At 42.5% G+C, this 18,968-nt stretch overlaps 1 protein-coding gene across 2 annotated transcripts in view; it reads right to left on the bottom strand.

Annotated features, from left to right (window-relative positions):
- The window catches only part of SNX25 (sorting nexin 25), a 167,974-nt gene that overhangs the window by 11,941 nt on the left and 137,065 nt on the right, over window positions 1-18,968 (bottom strand). For both annotated transcript variants that reach the window (XM_019521916.1, XM_019521917.1), the window contains 4 exons: window positions 13,779-13,919; window positions 11,237-11,350; window positions 5,686-5,850; window positions 298-415 (listed from right to left, as the gene is read on the bottom strand). In XM_019521916.1, coding sequence (XP_019377461.1) covers window positions 298-415; window positions 5,686-5,850; window positions 11,237-11,350; window positions 13,779-13,919 — 538 coding nt within the window. The remainder of the gene's footprint in view (window positions 1-297; window positions 416-5,685; window positions 5,851-11,236; window positions 11,351-13,778; window positions 13,920-18,968) is intronic.

The following is an 18,968-nucleotide window of genomic DNA, read 5'->3' as shown; positions in this document are numbered from 1 at the left end:
ACAAAAGCTCATACTGATCCTATCTGCTTTTTGGAAACAGAAAGTAAAGTTATACATATTGAATTAAAAAACCCCAACCTGTTGCACTGTTACTGTGATTTAAATTTTAACCTCACAGCCATAAATTTCAGATTTATAAATGACAGCAAAAATATTTACAATTTTCATAGAAATCAGTATTTTATATAGCAAAAAGGTCTCCCTTCACTGGAGTAGTATAAAAGCAAGCAGTTTGATAATTTCTTAGCCTTCTTGTCTAATAAAGTCCACTAGGAAACAAGCAGGTTCAAAACTTACTTCCTCGCAGCTCAAAAATCTCTCCAATCAGCATGAAGCATGGCTCAGCAAGAGCATCTCGTTTCCCATCCACCTCGTCTCCATAGTCAGACAGGTCACTATCCTCTTCTATTTCCTCCTAGAGACACAAGACAAGCACAGAATGAAAGAAAGTTGCTACCAGCATTAATTTTAGTGCTCCTTTCTCTACCACTTCATGCTTCTTGCCTCATTCTACAACATTTATTCCATGGTGCTTTTTTTCTTTTTTAAATACTTTGCTACCTTGCTTATGAACTGGAGGCACCTTTCATCCCCAGTGGTGCAAAATACTAGTAATTCTCTTTTCCCCCCAACCCTCATTTGAGTTTTGTCTTAACAGCTAAGAAATGGGCTATAAAATTTACAGCAGCCTTCCCAAGGATGGTGCATGTGAACTGTAGAGACCTGAAATAGCTACACTATGTAATCTTAAAAACAGTAAGCAAGAGAGAATATTACTGTATTTACTCAAATACAAGACAAGATTTTCCTTCAAACTGGCATGAGGGGAAAAGCCCCTCCTCTTATAATCATATACAAGGAAATCTCACTAAATACACTGGTTGTCATTAAACTGATGCACATGCTCAGCAATAGAAACCAGCCATAAAGTCAACTAACGCAACCAACACTGAGCATGACTACAAAAACACATGGCCCACATTAGCCAAACATGCTGAATCTGTGTGGGGCCCTTAAAAAAAAAAAATACACACACAAAAAAACCCCCCAACAAACAAGTATTCCCTCAGCAGGGATTTGGCACCAGACCTGCAGACCTGGAGGTACAGCAATATGAGGAAAAGGGACATGAAGCCAAGGGGTGTGGGAAGGAACGGAAGTGTAATGTGTTGGAAGGAGGGGAACATCTTTAAACAGTGTCCCGGAGCCTAAGCTAAGGTTGGGAAAGGGGAAAACAAGAGAAAAACCCCAGAAAGTGAGTCTCCCTCAACTGAGGCCAAGGCGGCAGAAAGTACTCCCCCAAACACAATTAAGGAGGCAGAAACAGAGGAAGGGGGCAGAAAACCGCCCAGCAAGGGAGGAGGCAGGAGGGAAACCTCTCTCCAAAAAAGAGAAAGAAACCCGTGCTCAGGAAAAAGTGATAGCCTTGAGAAGGATGGTGAAGCAACTCAGAAAACAGGAAAGGGAGGATGAACTGGCTGTAAAAATGGAAAGGACAGAAAAGGAGGTGAAAGGGAAGGCCAAAACTCCCAAGGGTGCAATCTGGAAAGAGCCCCAGAAGAGGAGGAAAATGAAGGCTCAGACATGGAGGTCCCGGCAGAAAGGGGGAGATCCTGGAGTCCCCAGAGGAAAACCAGAGTCCCTAAAGGAAAACCAGAATCCCTGGGTAACCTCCCCCACCCCTACTATAAGAAGAGAAGTCCTCCTGAATACAGACCGGACAGCAGCAGGAGCCACGATCGTGGAAAGGGGCCCACAAGCAGATGGAACAGATGGATCAGAAGGGAAAGAGCCCAAAAACCCCTAAGCTTAAACAAGGCTGAGATGCTGATGGGAACTTACCATAAGGATAGATTAGTGAAACCCATTTAAGTAAGATATATGGTAGTGCCCTTTAAGTGCAGTCCTCCTCACTACTGACTGTTTTTAAAGTCATGGTTAACCACTACACTGCATACAGTTTGACTTCCATTTTATTCCCACAGCTGAGCAGTGCCTTTCTTTCCCATTTTCAATGATTCCTGTTTCTTCACCAGCCTTAAATATCTAGCAAACATCATAAATCAGCAGCCCCAAACAGGTCATCCAAAATCCCTCTGTTGCCCCGCCACCTTCAGCCTGGTGCATATTAGTGTGGCTCCACCCTCCACAGGATAAAGCCAGAGCAGGTTGGCCTGCACCTCATCTGCATATACATTTTTGAAGTATCCAGGACTCATGGCACGAGCACCCCATTCCACTTATGAGTGGGGGCTAACTAGCACATGCATCCTTTGGAGGGGGGTATCTGAAGTACACACACATACTGAGCAGTGCTGAGCTGTGAGGTCACCATGGCTTTAAATGCTGTTGACTACAATGGGGCCTAGCCCAATGAACTATGTGATACATCACAAGCCATTGGGCTTTGAACAAATATCATGTATAGTTTGTACTGCTTATAAATAGGTGCCAGACATGCTGCTCATAAAGTGTGTTTATGGAATGCCTGTCCTAAAACTTGCAGCAGTTAAAAAAAAGGTAAGATGTATCCGTTCTAGATAAACTATGTTTATGGGTACTATATGCAAATTGCTACAGCCATGTTTAATTTGAAGGTTTTTGTTTTCCAACTTATTTCTTATTTACATGTGCTCAGAGAAAGCAGGGCCTGAGATTAAGGAGAGGGAGAAGGGGCTGCCAGGGGGAAAAAAAGTTTGGGGGGAAGCCAAGAGCAAAGGGACTACCTGATCCCCAAATTTATTTTCCCTGCTGTAGCAGTGGAAGAGGGACAAATCAAATGCAAATCTCCAATAATTAGATTTTATACCTGAAAAATTATAACAAATTTATACATTTATGCGGTATGAGCGATGACCAAGAAAAAAGTCACAACATAGAAGCATATTCCTCTAGAAATTGTAAAGATGAGAAAAAAATAGAATATGTAGTAAATGCTCATACTGTACAAAATAAAGGAGCACCTGAGATCAAGAACTTGAAATGAGCTTGGGTTGTGCACCTTTTTAGTTAAAATAAGAAACAAACCCCATATTTGTAGCCCGGGGCTTCCAAGTGAAGGTCTATTTTTTATTTCAGTACAATAAACAGCAGAAGAGACATTTCTATTTTATCAATGCAACTGCAGTTAAATTTGCAGTGAGACAAGAATTTTCCAGAAGACAAAACAGTTTCTGATCTGCTATCTTTGACATGAAATATTTGTATTAATTTAGTATCTAGTTACAAGTATGATTTAGTTTATACTTTTAAAAGTAGAAATATGGAGAATTAGGTAATGCCTGATAAGTTGAAAAAAGACCTCCTTGTGTAAATAAAACAGTTATGACAGTTGCCTACTACTATACTTTGCAGCACTACATTTCCCAGGAGTGCATTTATATCCAAAAACTGTCTACAATACACAACAGAACTGCAGTGTTCAAAAGTGATAGCCTGAAGTGACATGCCTCATAAAGGGAAAAGTTAGAAGAGGATGGAAAGGGTTTCTTGCAGCTGGTGTATCTAGAACATTTAATGAACAAAACAGAAAATCAAAACTGCTTGGCATGATGACATCATGTGTACTGTAATTCCAATTAATGGGCTATTCTTTGTTTCATTCTGAAAGATACAGACTTTTTATGGCTCAGTACAAGATGTGACAGCCAAGTCAAAAAGATGGGCTCCCAAGTTCAAGACTTCCCAAGTTCTCTTCCTGGCCCTACTGAAGTTCTTTGTCAAAGGCAGTTTCGCATCAGGAATTTATCAGTAGTTGTCAAGAAGACATGCTAGATCAGGGGTTGGCAATCTACAGCTTGCGAGGTAGATCCAGCCCTCAGAGCCATTGTATCTGGCCCTACAGAGCTGAAAGGCTTAAGCAGTGCTGTGATTGGCAGCAGGGATAAGTGGCTATGGCAGCACTGAAGAGATGGCAGCGAATGAAGCTGTGGCAACATAGACTGGGTTGGCAAAAGTCCACACTCAGAACTAAGTTCTGTTAAAGCACCCATTCTGCTCCAAAACGCTGCTGCCTCCTTTTCTAGATAGTGGGAAGGACCAGCAGAATTTCTGCAGGCTTACTGTCATCATCTAGGGCTCAAGCCTCTCACTGAAGTGTCCTACTGGGAGCTGGCTTGCACCTTAGAGAACAGAAATGGTCCTTTCTCTTCCTAAATTTCCCCCATGATAGATAAAATCATAAGATACTCGAAACTTAAATGGACCTAGTCATTGGGATATCTCCACGACATCTATCATGTGCACAACAGCTTTGATGTCTTTGTGAAATTTAATATCAGAGGGACTCTTGGAAATCTCAGATTCTTCTGAATGAAGCAAACTCTACACATCTCTGAAGAAACATGATCCTACTTTTTTGCAACTTTCCTTTGCCTTGAATAACACTTTGAACTTATTAGGACAGTGATTGAGAAGGTTATCAAAAAGCTGAAGGTCTTCCTCAGCACTTTAGTTCTGCAAGGACTACCTTCAGGCAGCACTACCTTCATTCACTTTTGAAGGAACTGGCTTAGTTTCTTCATCCCCTTTCATCTCCATGGAGATTTCATTCTGGATTGAGAAGTACTCTAGATGCACTTTAGAAGCACAGAGAAGGATATGGCACTGGCGTCTCAGGACCTCTCCAAGTTAAAGAACCCTCTTTCAGAGCCATACAGGGCCTCAGACAGAAGAACTAATATAATTTTTTGCATGAAGGCAAGATGTGAGAAGCCCATTAAACAGAAGTGGTGATCTGCATCCTTTGCCTGTTGCAGAGGCAATTATTTGAGAACACCCTTCACATTTTCTCATATTAAGAGGTAGGGGATATGTATGGGACAAGTTAAAAGAGCACAAGGCAGGCGACAGCCACTGTAGATCCACCAACCAGTGCACCTTTGCAGTTCAGACTTGAGAAATGAGGGTTACTGCAGTCCCGGAAGTGGGAGCAGAACAATTTTACAAAAAGGATGCTACATCTCTGAATTTTATTTGCTTGATCTTGGGTCTGAATATCCTTTATTTCAGAGGTATACTGCATCCTATTAGTTTGGGAAGACTATATGGGGGACAGAAGAAGGAAACTACAGGTGGTGAAATTGAACAGTATATCAGGGAACCATGAGAGTCAAAAGAATGACGGCCAGTTATGAAGGAGGAAAACAGGAAAATGGCTGATATATAGATTTGCAGAGATGTTTCACTTCATCAAAAATCATCTCTATTAAATAAAATGATGAAATCTTGCACTGAACTGGCCCTGCAGCATCTGAAACGGTTTAAGTGATTTTCTTCCTCCTGATGGAATTCACTGCTGTCTATAAGTCCTGTATGAAGAGTAATTGATTTTGCCTTTCAAATGCAGATGACAACAAAGCAGCCCCTAATAAAATAAGGCTTCCATGTCTGAAGCCTCGCTAGCAAGAAAAGGTCTCAGACTGATGCGATTTCATTAAACTTGAAATATGCAATTTATACGACTGTCTATATTATAGGATTTGCCCACAAGTACAAAAACATGTGTATTTGTAAATTACTTCAAATTTAGTAGAGCATTCTCATCTCTTATCCCTGGTTCACTTAGAGCAAATTAAGCAACGTCTTCCAATATTAACCGTCAATCAAGTAGACTATATTAATGACATGTCCTGCTTATTCTGGACAGATTATTAAATTTAGGAAGATTACTTTTCTACCACTCACCTCTTGATGAGAAAATAAATCACCAGGAAATCTCTCAAGAAATGATGAGAGTGAAAAGGAAGATTTCTTTCCCTGCACATCAATAACCTTGAGGTGCTCGGGGGAAGGACTCAAAAAGGCATAAAGTGCTTCACTCTGACATAATCGTTCATCGGAAAGAAGTTTCTGTGGAAGAAAAATATTCAAAACATAGCAATTAAACATGATTTAAGCAATAAGGTGAGTCAGCCTGTCCAGAATAAGTGATGAATACACTACTGAGATGCATAGTGAAAAAAAAAGCTAATACTTTGCATCAATGCTAACACATCTTACTGAAATTGTAATTTTTCCAAATTAATAGCATTTTTAAATGTTAAAATTCTCTTTTCAAAATAGATAGTGTCCTTACACTAGGTAGATTAGTTTGTAGATAATTTATTTTAAAAAGTTTTTAATTAAAATGTAAAACTGAGATGACATTGCAGGGCTCTAAATTCATTCTCTCAATCATTGACAGACTACACTAACTTGCCACTAGATGGATGTTTTCTAAAAACCTATATGCCAGAAGTTCAAATTTGAGATGTCACAGTTAAAATGATTTTTCCCCAGCTTGTACATCCCCACAAATAAAGAAAGAAAAGCCCAGAGACAGAACTTCCCCCGCTTACACCAGTAGCAGACTTACCTTTGCAACTGATTTACTATTGAGTTAGGCCAACAGACAGGTGAGGAGAACTAGGTTCTTGATTGACAATTCTGGTAACAAAGCATGACCTAGAATAGAATCCAGCTCACTCTTGCACTGCTTTCTGGGCTCCTACACACAGCACATGCTGATTGAGTAAGAAGGACCTATTTTTACACGATCACTGTTCTGAGCATAATCACAATTAAAGTAAAATTCTGACAAATAGCTTATTTTTGGAGAGCTTTGTATGTCCCTTGACCTTCTTAGACTCTTACCAACAAGTCATCGCCTTAGCAAGCACTACTGTAATTCCCCACCTGCTAAACTCTTGCCTGCAGCCAGGCTGCCATATCCATTTTATTTTCCAGTAAAAAAATTAATTTGGAGATGCCCGACTGCCTTGTTTTTCTACCTAATTAAATCAGTCTGCAGGGAAACCTGTAAAGAACTAGCTCCTTGCATGGGATGCAAGTATGAGAAGAGGGAATTTGCAGCAGGAATGAGAAGCAGAGGAGCAGAATAGGCTAAGAGAGGAAATGTTTTTGTAAAGCAGAAAAGAGTAGTGTGCACCAAAAGTCTACAAGGGTGGAAGACAGGGCATTTGGACACAAGCAATAGAGAGTGATGGGTAGCTAAACTATTCCAGCACAGAAGATACAGAAAGGGTAAGAAGGAAAAGACAGAAGTTTAGTATTAAAAACTCAAGTATTTATAAGGGCAGTGACAACATCTAAAGAAAATGCAGTAAGATTTGCAATTACAGTCATATTTCAAAACACCCCTGCTACTTTTTAAAGATGCCTTTGGACAGAACAATGAAATGGCAAACACTGAAGGTCTGAAATCTGATCATCATTTCAAAAAAAGGAAGAGAGAGAGTTTGCATTAAATTTTAATAGTGCTCAGCTCCAGTTCAGCAATATTCTACTTTTCAAAAATTATAAACATGCAATTATTTTACCTCTGGAGGGAAATAAACCTTTCCGCTTTACAACAACAACTGACTGTATTAAAAACCTACTGGAAAACCAAACAAAAGCTAGGATTGTTACTCTAAGGTCCAAGAACATATTTTTCATGCAAATGAAGTTACTGATGTAATTGTTCTGACTCACAAGTGGCCTTCTAGTCAAACTCTGAATTCTACCACAGCATTTTTAGTCATTAAATAGCATACTTTTAAACAAAACCAGTGTTAGACATAGATGGGCCCTGAGGACTTGTGATTAACCTCTGCATGGAGTAACATCTTTTGTTTGCTGCTACCTGAGGAGAAATACAATTTCACCTTGTGAAATAAAATTACAGCCACTTCTAAAAGCTTTGTTACCTAAAAGTATCTTTTATTTAATTTACTTAATTTGTAACAGTGGAAATGCTTATTGTAGGCTAACACAGGGGCGGGCATTATTTGGCTGAAGGGCCGCTTAACGAGGTTTGGTGAGCTGTCAGGGCCGCATGGGTAGCCCCGCCCTTGACAGCTGCCGTGCCCCTAGTTGCCATCTTGGGACTGAAAGTCCCACCACCTAACCCTGACCTTTGCCACTGGAAGCCCCTCCCTTTACCCTGCAGAAATACTCCGGGGGGGGGGAGGGTACACCATCTTAGAACCAGAAAAAAACAAATCAGACACAAACTCAAACACCTACTATAACACTTCAATTTTTACTGCAAAACGTATTTTTGTCATGATTTGTGCTTGCGTAGTGTATATAGAGGTGACTGCATAACTAAAAAATAAATTCTTAGTTTTGTTTACCGTGGAGAGGGGTGTATGGTGGGGTGTGTATGGTAGGATGTGAGGGGGTGTGGTTGTGTGTGGGGGTACATAGGGTATGTTGGGGGTTTGTGTATATGTGGGGAGTTGTGAGGGCAGGGTGTTGGGTGCAAGGGAGAGTGGGGGATGTGGGGACCTGCCCATATACCCCCCATGGCATGGCGCAGCAGCAGGCAGGGCGCTCAGGGCTCAGGTGCCCGGCGGGGCACAGCTCTGGCCAGTGCTGCACATCTCAAGGAGGGGCACAACCTCCACTGGGCTGTCAGTATCGCTGGTGTTTCATACCAACTGCGCATAGCCCTTGCACTCGCACAGCACGGGAGGAAAGCCCCACATGCTGAAGCCAGCTGCCTTCCCTGCCAGGGCTGTGCAGCATCAGAGAGAAGCCTCAGGCACTGGAGCCAGCTGCTTTCCCCACTGAGGCTGCACTGCAGGGGAAGTTAGCCCCAGGCACCTTCCCCTGTGGGGCTCAGAAGCCAGCCAGCTCCAGCACCTGAGACTTCTCTCCAGTGCTGAACAGCACTGGCAGGGAAGACAGCCGGATCCAGCATGTGGGGCTTCCCTCCCGTGCTGTGCGACCGCAGGGGCTGCATGCGAGTGGCAGGGAGTGCCAGCGATACAGGTGGCCTAGCAGTGGTTGTGACTCTCACTGCAATGTGCAGCGCTGGCCGGAGCCACACCCCACCAGGCACCTGTGACCTGAGCACCCCACCTGCTGCTGCTGCTACCACCACTTGCTGGGGCTGCGCAGCATGGGGGAGGAGTGTGGGGGCAGTGTTGGGAGGTACCCACACCTCCCACCTTCCCTCACACCCACATGCTGCCCAACTGAGCTCTGCACTGCCACCAGCTCCAGCCCCAACCCCGCACTCGGCACTCCCACCCAGCTGCAGCCGTGCCCCTGCCACTTCCCTGCCTGCTGCCCAGAGCCAGCAGGAGACTGGGAAAGCGGAGTGGGTCCCTGGGGCTGCAGCAGTGTCAGAGACAGCATCAGCAGCGGCAGCAACAACCCCACATGGAAGCTGCATGCTGGCCAGCCGGTACCTTCTGCCCATGAGGGTGGGACCAAAGCAATCAGGTACTTTGGGGCTGCGTGTACAAGTGGGCACCTCACTCCCATCCTTGTGGGTGGAAGGGCTGGGCAGGGCACAATTTGCTGGTGGGCACCGTGAGCTGGATGAAAGTGCCTGGCAGGCCAAATCTGGCCTGTGGGCCATATTTTGCCCAGCCCTGCCCTAACTTCATTAGTCATATGATCAATGCAACTAATTTTAAATGTCAGAAGTAAAATATATCAGTTACACAGAATTCAGCCACATCATGCAGCTGGCCAGCTACCCCTTCACTATCCAGGAAGCACACCCCAACCTCTCTGGAAACCTTCTCAAACAGGGGCCTTTTGACATATTTGGGCTATTTTGGACAAAGCAAGGAACAAGTTCTACAATCCTCACAGTGAAAATGCCTTGCCAGACCTCTTCTCTTTCCCAATGGCAGAAAAAGGATCCCAATTTGAGTCTTCCTGTTGACTTCAGCAGTGGCAATATGGTACATGAAGAGAGTCAGGCAGCACTGGTCCAAAGTCACTTCGGGCTTTTTTCTACCCAGGACCTCTTGAGCATATACTGACATTTCATAGAAGCAGGATGTTAGTTGCTATGGTTTTCCTGCTTTACCTGTGGCAGATTAGGGTGTTAAATCTGTGTTATGTCAGGGTTGATGGCAGTTGTATGTAGAGTTTAGATTATGGATTGTATAAAATGGTTTGGATAGGGATGATCCTACCTCAGGAAGGGAGTTAGACTAGATGACCTCTGGAGATCCCTTCCAGCCCTATTTCTCTATCATTTTAGATTTATAGGTCATAAACCAGCACTTTAAACCTCACACAGAGAGGAGCAGGCAGCCAGCACAGTTCCAATCGCACAGGTGTCATGTGCTCCCAGCAAAAAATGCTAATTAATATGTGAACTGCTGTACCCTATCCCAACTTCAGCTTATGCATGGTTTTAAGGTATGGAAACATATAGGACACACTGCAATAATCTAACTCTGGAGTGGCAAAAGTGTGGATAAAAGTAACTAGATCACCATTGCTTAATCTGATGAAGATGGCTAAATGCTGTCTGGGTCAGCTGAGGTATGAGATATGATCAACTAACAGCAGCTGTGGTCCAAAAAACACTGATATGTTTTGACTCCTTGTAACTAATGACAGATCTACCTCCTTAACAATTCTGATGCATCCTTCACCATTTTCTCAGACTGCTTTCCTATCATCTCCTCTGCTTTCTCAGTGTTGAGTTCCTAGCCCACTCTTCTCCATGCCTAGCTTAGACGATAGCTAAGGCATTGAACTTCATCATTCAAATCAGACAAAGAGAGATATACAGCTGGGTGTCATCAGTACACTGAAAATGTCAATTTCCTGCACTCTCTCACTGACCCTCTTTGCAGGTTTCTATTTGTGTGAAACAGAAACGGTTCCAACAGTACCTCAAACCCAGAGATCCACTTAGGAAAAGGACTCCATAACAATCCACTCAGGGTGGTGTCATATGTTCACTTGCAACAGTTGCAAGTAACTGGAATGTAGGAACCTATTAAAAGAAGGAGGTGTTTGGAGATTACCCTTACTTCAAATGGAATAACTTTGCAATGCCATGGGAGCATTTAACACACATTAAGGTGCCTGGAAGTGCATCTGCTCACATTTTAACTGAGTTTAGTAAATGTTAAGTTGAACATGTGACACCACCCGGAATGCTCTCAGAGGAAATACCGTGAAGTGCAGATTTGTAGAACAAGTCAGAGAAGGATGATGCGTGCGAGTTTTCTGGTAACCCCAGGGAGGGAGATGAAAGGAGAGCACAGTGACTGCAACAGGATTTTCCAGGGTTTGCATAAGAGTGATAAATATAGAGAAAAAAGATTTTTTCCCCTAACATTTGAGGGTGGAGTTAAGTTCTGTTCAACTTACAAGCTACTTTGTATTCCAGGCCCCAGCAGCATAAAATAAGGGCAACCATAAATTGCTTTGAAACTCTGATCATTAATAAGATTTTTCCACTCTTCAGGAGTGCACACAGTCTGTTTCTTACCTGTAGAAAGTTATTTAACTGGTTCTTAGACTTCTCCATGAATTTCTGATCTACAGACTTGAAGGGCAGTTTGCTGAGAGAAGGCAACTGAACTTTCTTTAATGAAGGAAAACACTAGGCAGGAGAAAAGACAAAGAATGTTAGATTTTTCCATCTCAATTTAAATACACGTGTATAGACAACATGCAGACATGGTTTTGGATCAAAATGAAAATGAAAGAACTCCATCTAATTTACCTGTCTCTTTCCCATTCCTCTGGGTGCCCCGAGGAATCCTTTCCCTTACCCACCCGGGTCTGACATGGCAAATGTTGTGGAGTTCCCTGACTACCAATTCCAAATTCAGACAAAGGAGTGCTGCAAAGTAAGATGAACCACTTTCTTTCCCCAAGTACTCTCTCGCAAGCTGCTCTTTCCTTTGCGAGTAAAAGACCAAGCCCGGCATTCAAGCCAGGGTCTCATATGGCAGTGCAGAATACAAACTATTAGGATATTAAGTTAGTTCAGTTAGAGCAGACAGAGAAGTTACAAGAAACAGGACAAGAGATTAAGCAGAGACAGAAGAGGAAAGAGACCTAGGCAGAAGCCCCTCCTTGCTACAAACAATGTCTGTAAGTCACGGACCATAAACACAAAAGTCAACTATGACATCAAGGGCCCAAGTCAGCTGGCATAAAAGGCAGAAACACCACCCACGTTTTATAGTTACACATGCAAGAGTGGATCCAGAAGGGATGTAGTGCCTTGGATGCACCCCCCCCCACCCCCACCCCCATCCTTTTGGACTACACTAGAAGCAACAGTGAGGATTTTTAAAATCCAAAATCAGGTAAAAATCCCATCCCTCCATCTCAAATTCTTGGCACCCACCCCTTCCCCTCCATCCTCAACAGCACAGCTGCCCCGCTACTGCTGTTCTTGATGTGTGGGGACAGGCGGGCCAGGGAGGAGATGTTCTAGAGCTGTTCCTGCCCGCTCCAGCTGAGAATAGCGGCCACAGCAACAGCAGTGGGAGCTTCCTTCTCTGTCTGGTTCCTGGGGTGTTCCTTGCCAGCCTGGGAGCAAGCATAGCCAAACTTGTCTCCTGCTGTCTTGTGCTGAGCCTGGTATGAAATGAACTGGGAGAGTTGTGGTTTGAGAAGATAGTGGTGGGCTGGGAGTTCAGAGCCTCTGAGTCCAGGCTCAGCAGGAGACAGCAGCATGTGGGGGACCAGGCAGAAAGAAGGATTCCCACCTGCTGTCTCTGATGCCTTCCCAGCTGAGCCAGGGAATCAGGATCCCCACCCCCGCAACCACCCAGGACACTGGCAGCCAACCTGGGTAGAGGAAGGGGCAAATGGAAGAAGAGGGGACATAATGCTGACAAAAGAGGGGAAATGAAGGGATGCTGACAGCTGGGGAAGGAGACAGGGGATTTTCCTAATTTGGGTACTTAAAAGAAAATTCCTGCTGTTGGTCCTACAAAGCAGTCTGCCTGCCTGGGGTGAAGAAGCTGGGATGCTGCCTGGGGTGAAGAAGCTGGGATGCAGTGCCTATTGCTACTCCCAACCCCACCTCAAAAACTCCTTGATCTACCCATGACCACATGTAATGTCTGTACAGTCAAATGCTACAGTCCATAACTACCCACTAGGGGTGGTATCACATGTTCACCTGCAACAGTTGCAAATCACTGGAATGCAGTAACCTATTCAAAATAGGAGGTGTTAGGAGATAACCCTCACTTCAAATGGAATAATTTAGCAATGCCATACTTGCACTCCCAGCATCTCAGAATTGATCTGCTCTCCTCCACCCACTCCAAGAGGCTGGGGGAGGGTGGGGAGGGCAGAAGGGGGTGAAGGGAAAGTGGCTGGCTTCATGGTAGCCTGCCAGGGAACTAAGCTGCTGCCCACCAATTACTGACAGGCTCCCCTGGGGTTCAGGGAGCAGAGGAGCAATCCTCCATTGCCCCCTGATTGGAAAGCACACTTTCAGAGCAACTTTGCAATGTGCCAGCCAGGGAGTTGTAGACAAATGTACATCCCTGATAATACCACACTTCGGTAGCACTGTAAATTGCTACAGCACTTTTGGCACTATAAGCGTCCATGACTTCAGACTTCCTTTTAAGCACTGCCTGTCATCTATCCTTCCATCCCAAAATTTCAGCCTGTATGCACTGCCATTTCAGAAAACTAATTGTGTTCTATTTCCTGTATCACCTCCTACACAACCATCTCTTCCAAGTCCTTCTCTTATTGCACCAGTGTATCATCAAGATAAACCTGTTCATCAAGAACCTAATAATCTCACCAGCATCCAAGGCTTATAAACACATTTCCATCCACCTTTTAATATTATTCTTGCTCATTAACAGAAACAGCTTTTTTTTTACTTTGTAAAAAAAAAGTTTCGTCATTTAAGTCAAGATTTCTGTGTTTCCAAGTTAAAGGTGGCAATCGTAACTTTTTTTTAAAGTACTGTTCTTTTTGCACATTTAAAACTGGAAAATCCTAGCATTTTAGTACGACAAATCCACTTCTGAGAGACTTTTTCATACCTCACTGAGTTTCCGGTGTAGATTTTGAAACTCACTGAGCTTCCTGGGAACAGTCCAGTTCTTAGTTTCAGCTCCACCAGCTTCTTGTAAACTCACCATGACAGAGTAGCAGGGCACTTGCTCCCCATTCTCTTCTACAACCTTGGATGAGAGAAGGAACATATGAATTACTAAAAAAGTAAGTAGTGAAACATTTAACCTGCATACAACTGGCATGTAAATTTATGATCATCACCACAGTTTAATGCTCTCCACTGAAGTTTAGAGGTCTCATACCAAGCTATGCTTCACTGGACTAAACCTAATCCGGGATATTGTGGATCAGCCCTCAATTGTCTCTCAGCTAACCACCATTTTTTGTCTTTGTCAACAGACTTGTCATACTACCTGTCATTAGCAGAATCCATTTTACATCTCTTCTTAAGACAGATGCATCCCTTTGTTATTTAAGTTCTTCAGTATTTGATTCACTTTTCATGTGCATTTGCTCTCTTTCTCTCTCTCTCTATGATGACATATAACCTTCCCCTTTTTACTGAATAGGTTTCGACTTTTGTACCACCTTTTTTTCTAAGCACCTTATCGTCATTTTGTAAGTCACTGCAGGGATCCACTGTTGTAGTGTTCCAGTAACTAGTCTCTCCATTCAGGCTCAATTCCAGCTCAAAAAAATCCAATTGCCTTTTCTTATTCCGTACTGACACTTAACTTTTTCCTGGACTTTTCTTAAGTAGTTTCTTGCTCTTCATATTTTAACTACTATTCTATCTCAGCTTGCCCTGCCTTGAGACATACACACACAAACCACAGCAATGTCTATACTGTTGACTGTGCTAGGTGAATGCCGCCATGTGCTAACTTCTGTTCACCTTTCCTTTTTGAGCTCTGCATGCATGCAGAGCGATTCCTGCCTACTACTAGAACGTTCATATCCTATGCACCTATGAGGAATTGAGACATACAACGGCCCCACAAAGTATGTATTATCATCTGCATTTTACACATGAAGAAAGAAAGGGCTTTCAATGAACTCTCTCAAGCAAATGGAGAAGATTGGCAGCTACAACAGAATTAAGATTTTTAGCTCCAATTCTCTTGCATCAATCAAGATGCCACATTCCCTCTCCTAACCAACTGTTTTCTTTGTTTTTAATAAGTTTTTAAAAAGTACACCTATGTTATCTTGCCTTTATCTCACTAAGTATACTTGAAGTAGCTCCCATGTAGAAGCCTTTAATGAAATCAATATTTAAAATGTATGGTACTGATATGCCACACCAAATTAAATATAAATTAATGCCTGCATTTGGAGGTCTGGTTGGTTATTGTGAAAGCTTTACACTTTGCCTTTCCATGGCGATAACATTCAGTACATCTATATAAAAATAAAAGAACACAGCAAAATGGTTACCTTAGCTAGTGTATGAATAGGAAACAGGTTAAAACGTAATTATAGCACATCCTCTCAGAGACTGAAGGAACTTTTATATATAATATAAATAGAAGAGGGGTTTTTTGGCTTTTCAAGCAATTTTAATTGCTAAGAAGGTATCTTTTAACTAACCCAATTAAGGTCAGTAAGAACTATAATATTCATTTGATGACACATCTCCTGGGAGAGCTGCAAAAGTAGGACAGATTTTATAAATGTTAATGGCAGGCAGGTCCCGCAATTACTATGCCAGGACTGTAAATGGCATATCGTTAAAATAGATATAAATCTTCACCTAAATCACACTAGGAAAATATTGTTTGTAATGTCCCTTCCTTGGGCTGCACATGATTCTTGGGAAACTCATCTTTGTGTAGAATGTGTATGAGACAAATATCTGACAGTAGCTCGCAATATCTCAATAAGCAGCCACAAAGAATTCAAGAGGCTGGTTTTAACGTCTAAAGTCTTGCATGGTTTTGAACACAGCTACCTGTTTCCTCATGCCATACTGTCACAGATGAGACCAGGAGAGTCAGTTGAACTGGAACTCCCTTGGTGCAAGTAAGAGGGAATGAGTAGGAGCATAGGCAACTCATAGGGGGTGCATGTGCCCACACCGATGGCTGACACTGATGCTGTCCAGCAGGGCTGGTGTCCCCCAACAGGGCCGCCGCCATCAGCGGCTTCTCTGGGTACCCTCCCAGATTCAGGAGACACCAGTTGCTCATGGGTAGGAGGGACATTTTCTGTGAAAGTCTAAGACTTCCTTCCTTGCCCTACCACAACATGTATTACTCTTCAAGCTAACAGTAAACCCATTCTCTCACAGGCACTTTCAGAGGTTCAGTGACGAAAAATGGAGGGGCTCAGTCTGAGATAGGACAATGAGTGATTATCCTGCATTACATAAATCTCCAAAAGATAAGCTCTCACACAGGTAAAGAAACTTAAGAAGTGTGACACAGGTGCTCTCAAACCTTCAGGGTACCCTTTAGCCCCAAATCCCACTTCGACATCTGCTACTTGGCCACTGAAAACAGACCAAGATGCTCCAAAGGTCATCTCCTTGATCAATGGTGCATCACCCTTGCCCACCTCATCCAGGTCTTGCCAGCTTTTAGCAGCGGGGATTTTGCCAGCTAGAAGAATCACACCCTTGTCAAGTGCAAATCTACCCTTGTGCCCAGAAACAATAGATCCCCTCTTCCTTGGAAAAGGCCTGTCTGTATGGTCAAAGACTCTGAAATCACACTTACCACAGACAGTAATAATTTATAAAAAACTATGGATAACAAGTGTACTATAGAAGCAAACCTAAGAAATCTGCACCCATATGTTGAGATACATAGATGTAAGAATACACAAACAAAAGGAAATATCAGAAGAATAATCTGATTTTACACTGGATCTTAAACCTAAGAAAGCAGCTTCTACTCAGCTCAATAGGTTAGAAAGCAGCTCCTGCCTCTGACCTTCCTATCAGGACTCCATGAAACTTCTGTCAGCCAGAATACCCAGCCCTCTGAATGAGGGTTAAAAGTCATTCCCTCTCTGCCTGCAAAGATTGAATCAATTCAGGCTCCAGCTTTTTGAATGTCTGTCCCTAGCCCCTATGCAATATCATCTAAATGCTAATTATTAGGACACAGATGTAGTTAAAAGTTCACTCCAGTCACCTGCCTGAAATATTCAGCACCATTCATAATCCCTTTTTCAGAAAAAGGGACATTTTGAGTGCTTGAAGTACTTTACATTCGCTGTTTTGGACTAATGACTTACCTTGCAAATATACAGGAACGTCAGACTGAAAGAGACCTTTGGGGAGTTCACTCTCCTGTTATCTTGGCCAACCACTTCACATGATCCCTTTCATAAATTGATCAGATACCATCTAAACCTAGCTGCATAATCTGATCCCACTTTTTCTAGCCCCCTGTACCAGAATCTCACTCCTATGACGGTTAGAAACCACCTTCTAATAATCTAGGCTAAAGTCTCCTGTGGACCATATATTCTTGTACCCATATTGTCTTTTAGCATTAACAGCATTTCTTTCTGCCTGGAGGTTCATCCTTCCTTCTCCCCCTTTGCTGTCTGTAAAGTTATAATGAGGGGTCATCAAATCCATCTCAGCCTTGGTTTTGCTAGGCAAAAGAAATCAAGATCTTAATTTCACTTGTACAGTAAGCTTTTCGTGCCCCTGGTCATCCTCATAGCCCCTTCTCTGAACCCATGGCAGTTTAAGTTGATCTTTCTTGAACATGAGGGACAAGAATTGCACATGGGATCACAAATGAGGTTTCACCATGAACTGTGCAATGATATTAATATTTCCCAATCTTTGGAGAAATATCTGGACTGATGCAATCCTAAAATCACATGCGTCTTTTTTATGGTTCATGGTCAACCTATACTCTGGTATTTTTTTCCACGATAATTTCTAACATCAAATCATAGCAGAACTTCTTGCACTTGGTCCCTAGAGCGTATGACCTTGTTTTGTACTACTGATTTTAATCTAATTTCTGTTAATCTAGTCCTAAAATCACCCAACATCTCCTGTTTGATATCCCAATCTTCCTCCACTATGCCAGTGCCTCCCAGCTTTGCTTCATCAGCAAGTTTTATCAGTATGCCTATGCCTGTCGAGTCCAAGTTATTAATGAGGACATTTAGTAAAACTCATCCCAAAAGCAATCTCTGAGATAGTCCAGTGAAAGAGGTACTCCCTGCATACATGAGAATTTACACCCCAACCTGGAATGGAACCATGCATGGATAAAGAGGTAATTATGATTTAGGTACCAGACTTTTCATTGTAAACCTGAGTGTAACTTCCTTATTATATAACATGGATAATCCCAAATCCTACAACAAGCTAGAAAAAAACATGCTAAGGAAATGGAATTCACCAAACTAAGGTGCTTCTTTTTAGTAATATTTTAGATCTTGCTGTACAGTTGGGATCTGGCAGTTTGGAAGAAGTGCTTAAATACCTCCATAATGGACAGAGTACAAAGAATATGATGGGAATGATTGGTGCTCTCAGAAATAGGCCCCAGTGGTAAGTTCTATAATTCTTTTCCTGACATAACATCACAGACCTTCAAGTTCAGAGTCGTTTGGATTGTATATACATCCTTCAAGTTAGATACTGCTAGCTAGAGTAAGGAGGACTGAATCAGTATTTAAAACTCAAGCATGCTAGATGCTTTTAGATGATTAATTCGCCTCCCTTGGCTGTGATTCTGCAGCTTCAGGACACCACAAAAAATTATTTTCGAACTTACAGTCTGTCTGATTATACAGCTAGCCTAACAAGGGGAAAGGATACATCTTTCTCCCAACAGGAAAGAAAGTCCAAAGGGTGACAACAAGAAAGGATATGATTTAACTGCAGTTCTGGCTTCAGTTTTGGAAAACCATGTTAGCAAGGAGTCCAAGAGAACAATGAAAATGGGGAAAGAGTTCAGCAAACCAATATGCTGAAATCTATAGGAGAAAAGCATATTATCTACAAACATCTGAAGAAATATTCTAAAGTTGACCAAAAAAAATTATTATTAGATAAGTTACAAAATAAATTCTGACTACGGGCTACCGTAACAAAAATATAATAAAACTTGGTAAGGGAACAGGCTACCAAAAAGGCTGTTGAATCTCTTCACTGAAAACATTCAAAACTTGTCTAGACATCCATTGGGAAGGATTTATTAACAACAATATTAGTTTTGTTACTACGCCAAAAGAACAGA

Source organism: Gavialis gangeticus, unplaced genomic scaffold, assembly GCF_001723915.1.
Source record: "Gavialis gangeticus isolate Ggan-Ray unplaced genomic scaffold, GavGan_comp1, whole genome shotgun sequence".
Taxonomy (NCBI): Eukaryota; Metazoa; Chordata; order Crocodylia; family Gavialidae; genus Gavialis; species Gavialis gangeticus.
The sequence above is the reverse complement of the archived record's forward strand: the minus strand, read 5'-3'. Positions and strand labels throughout refer to the sequence as shown.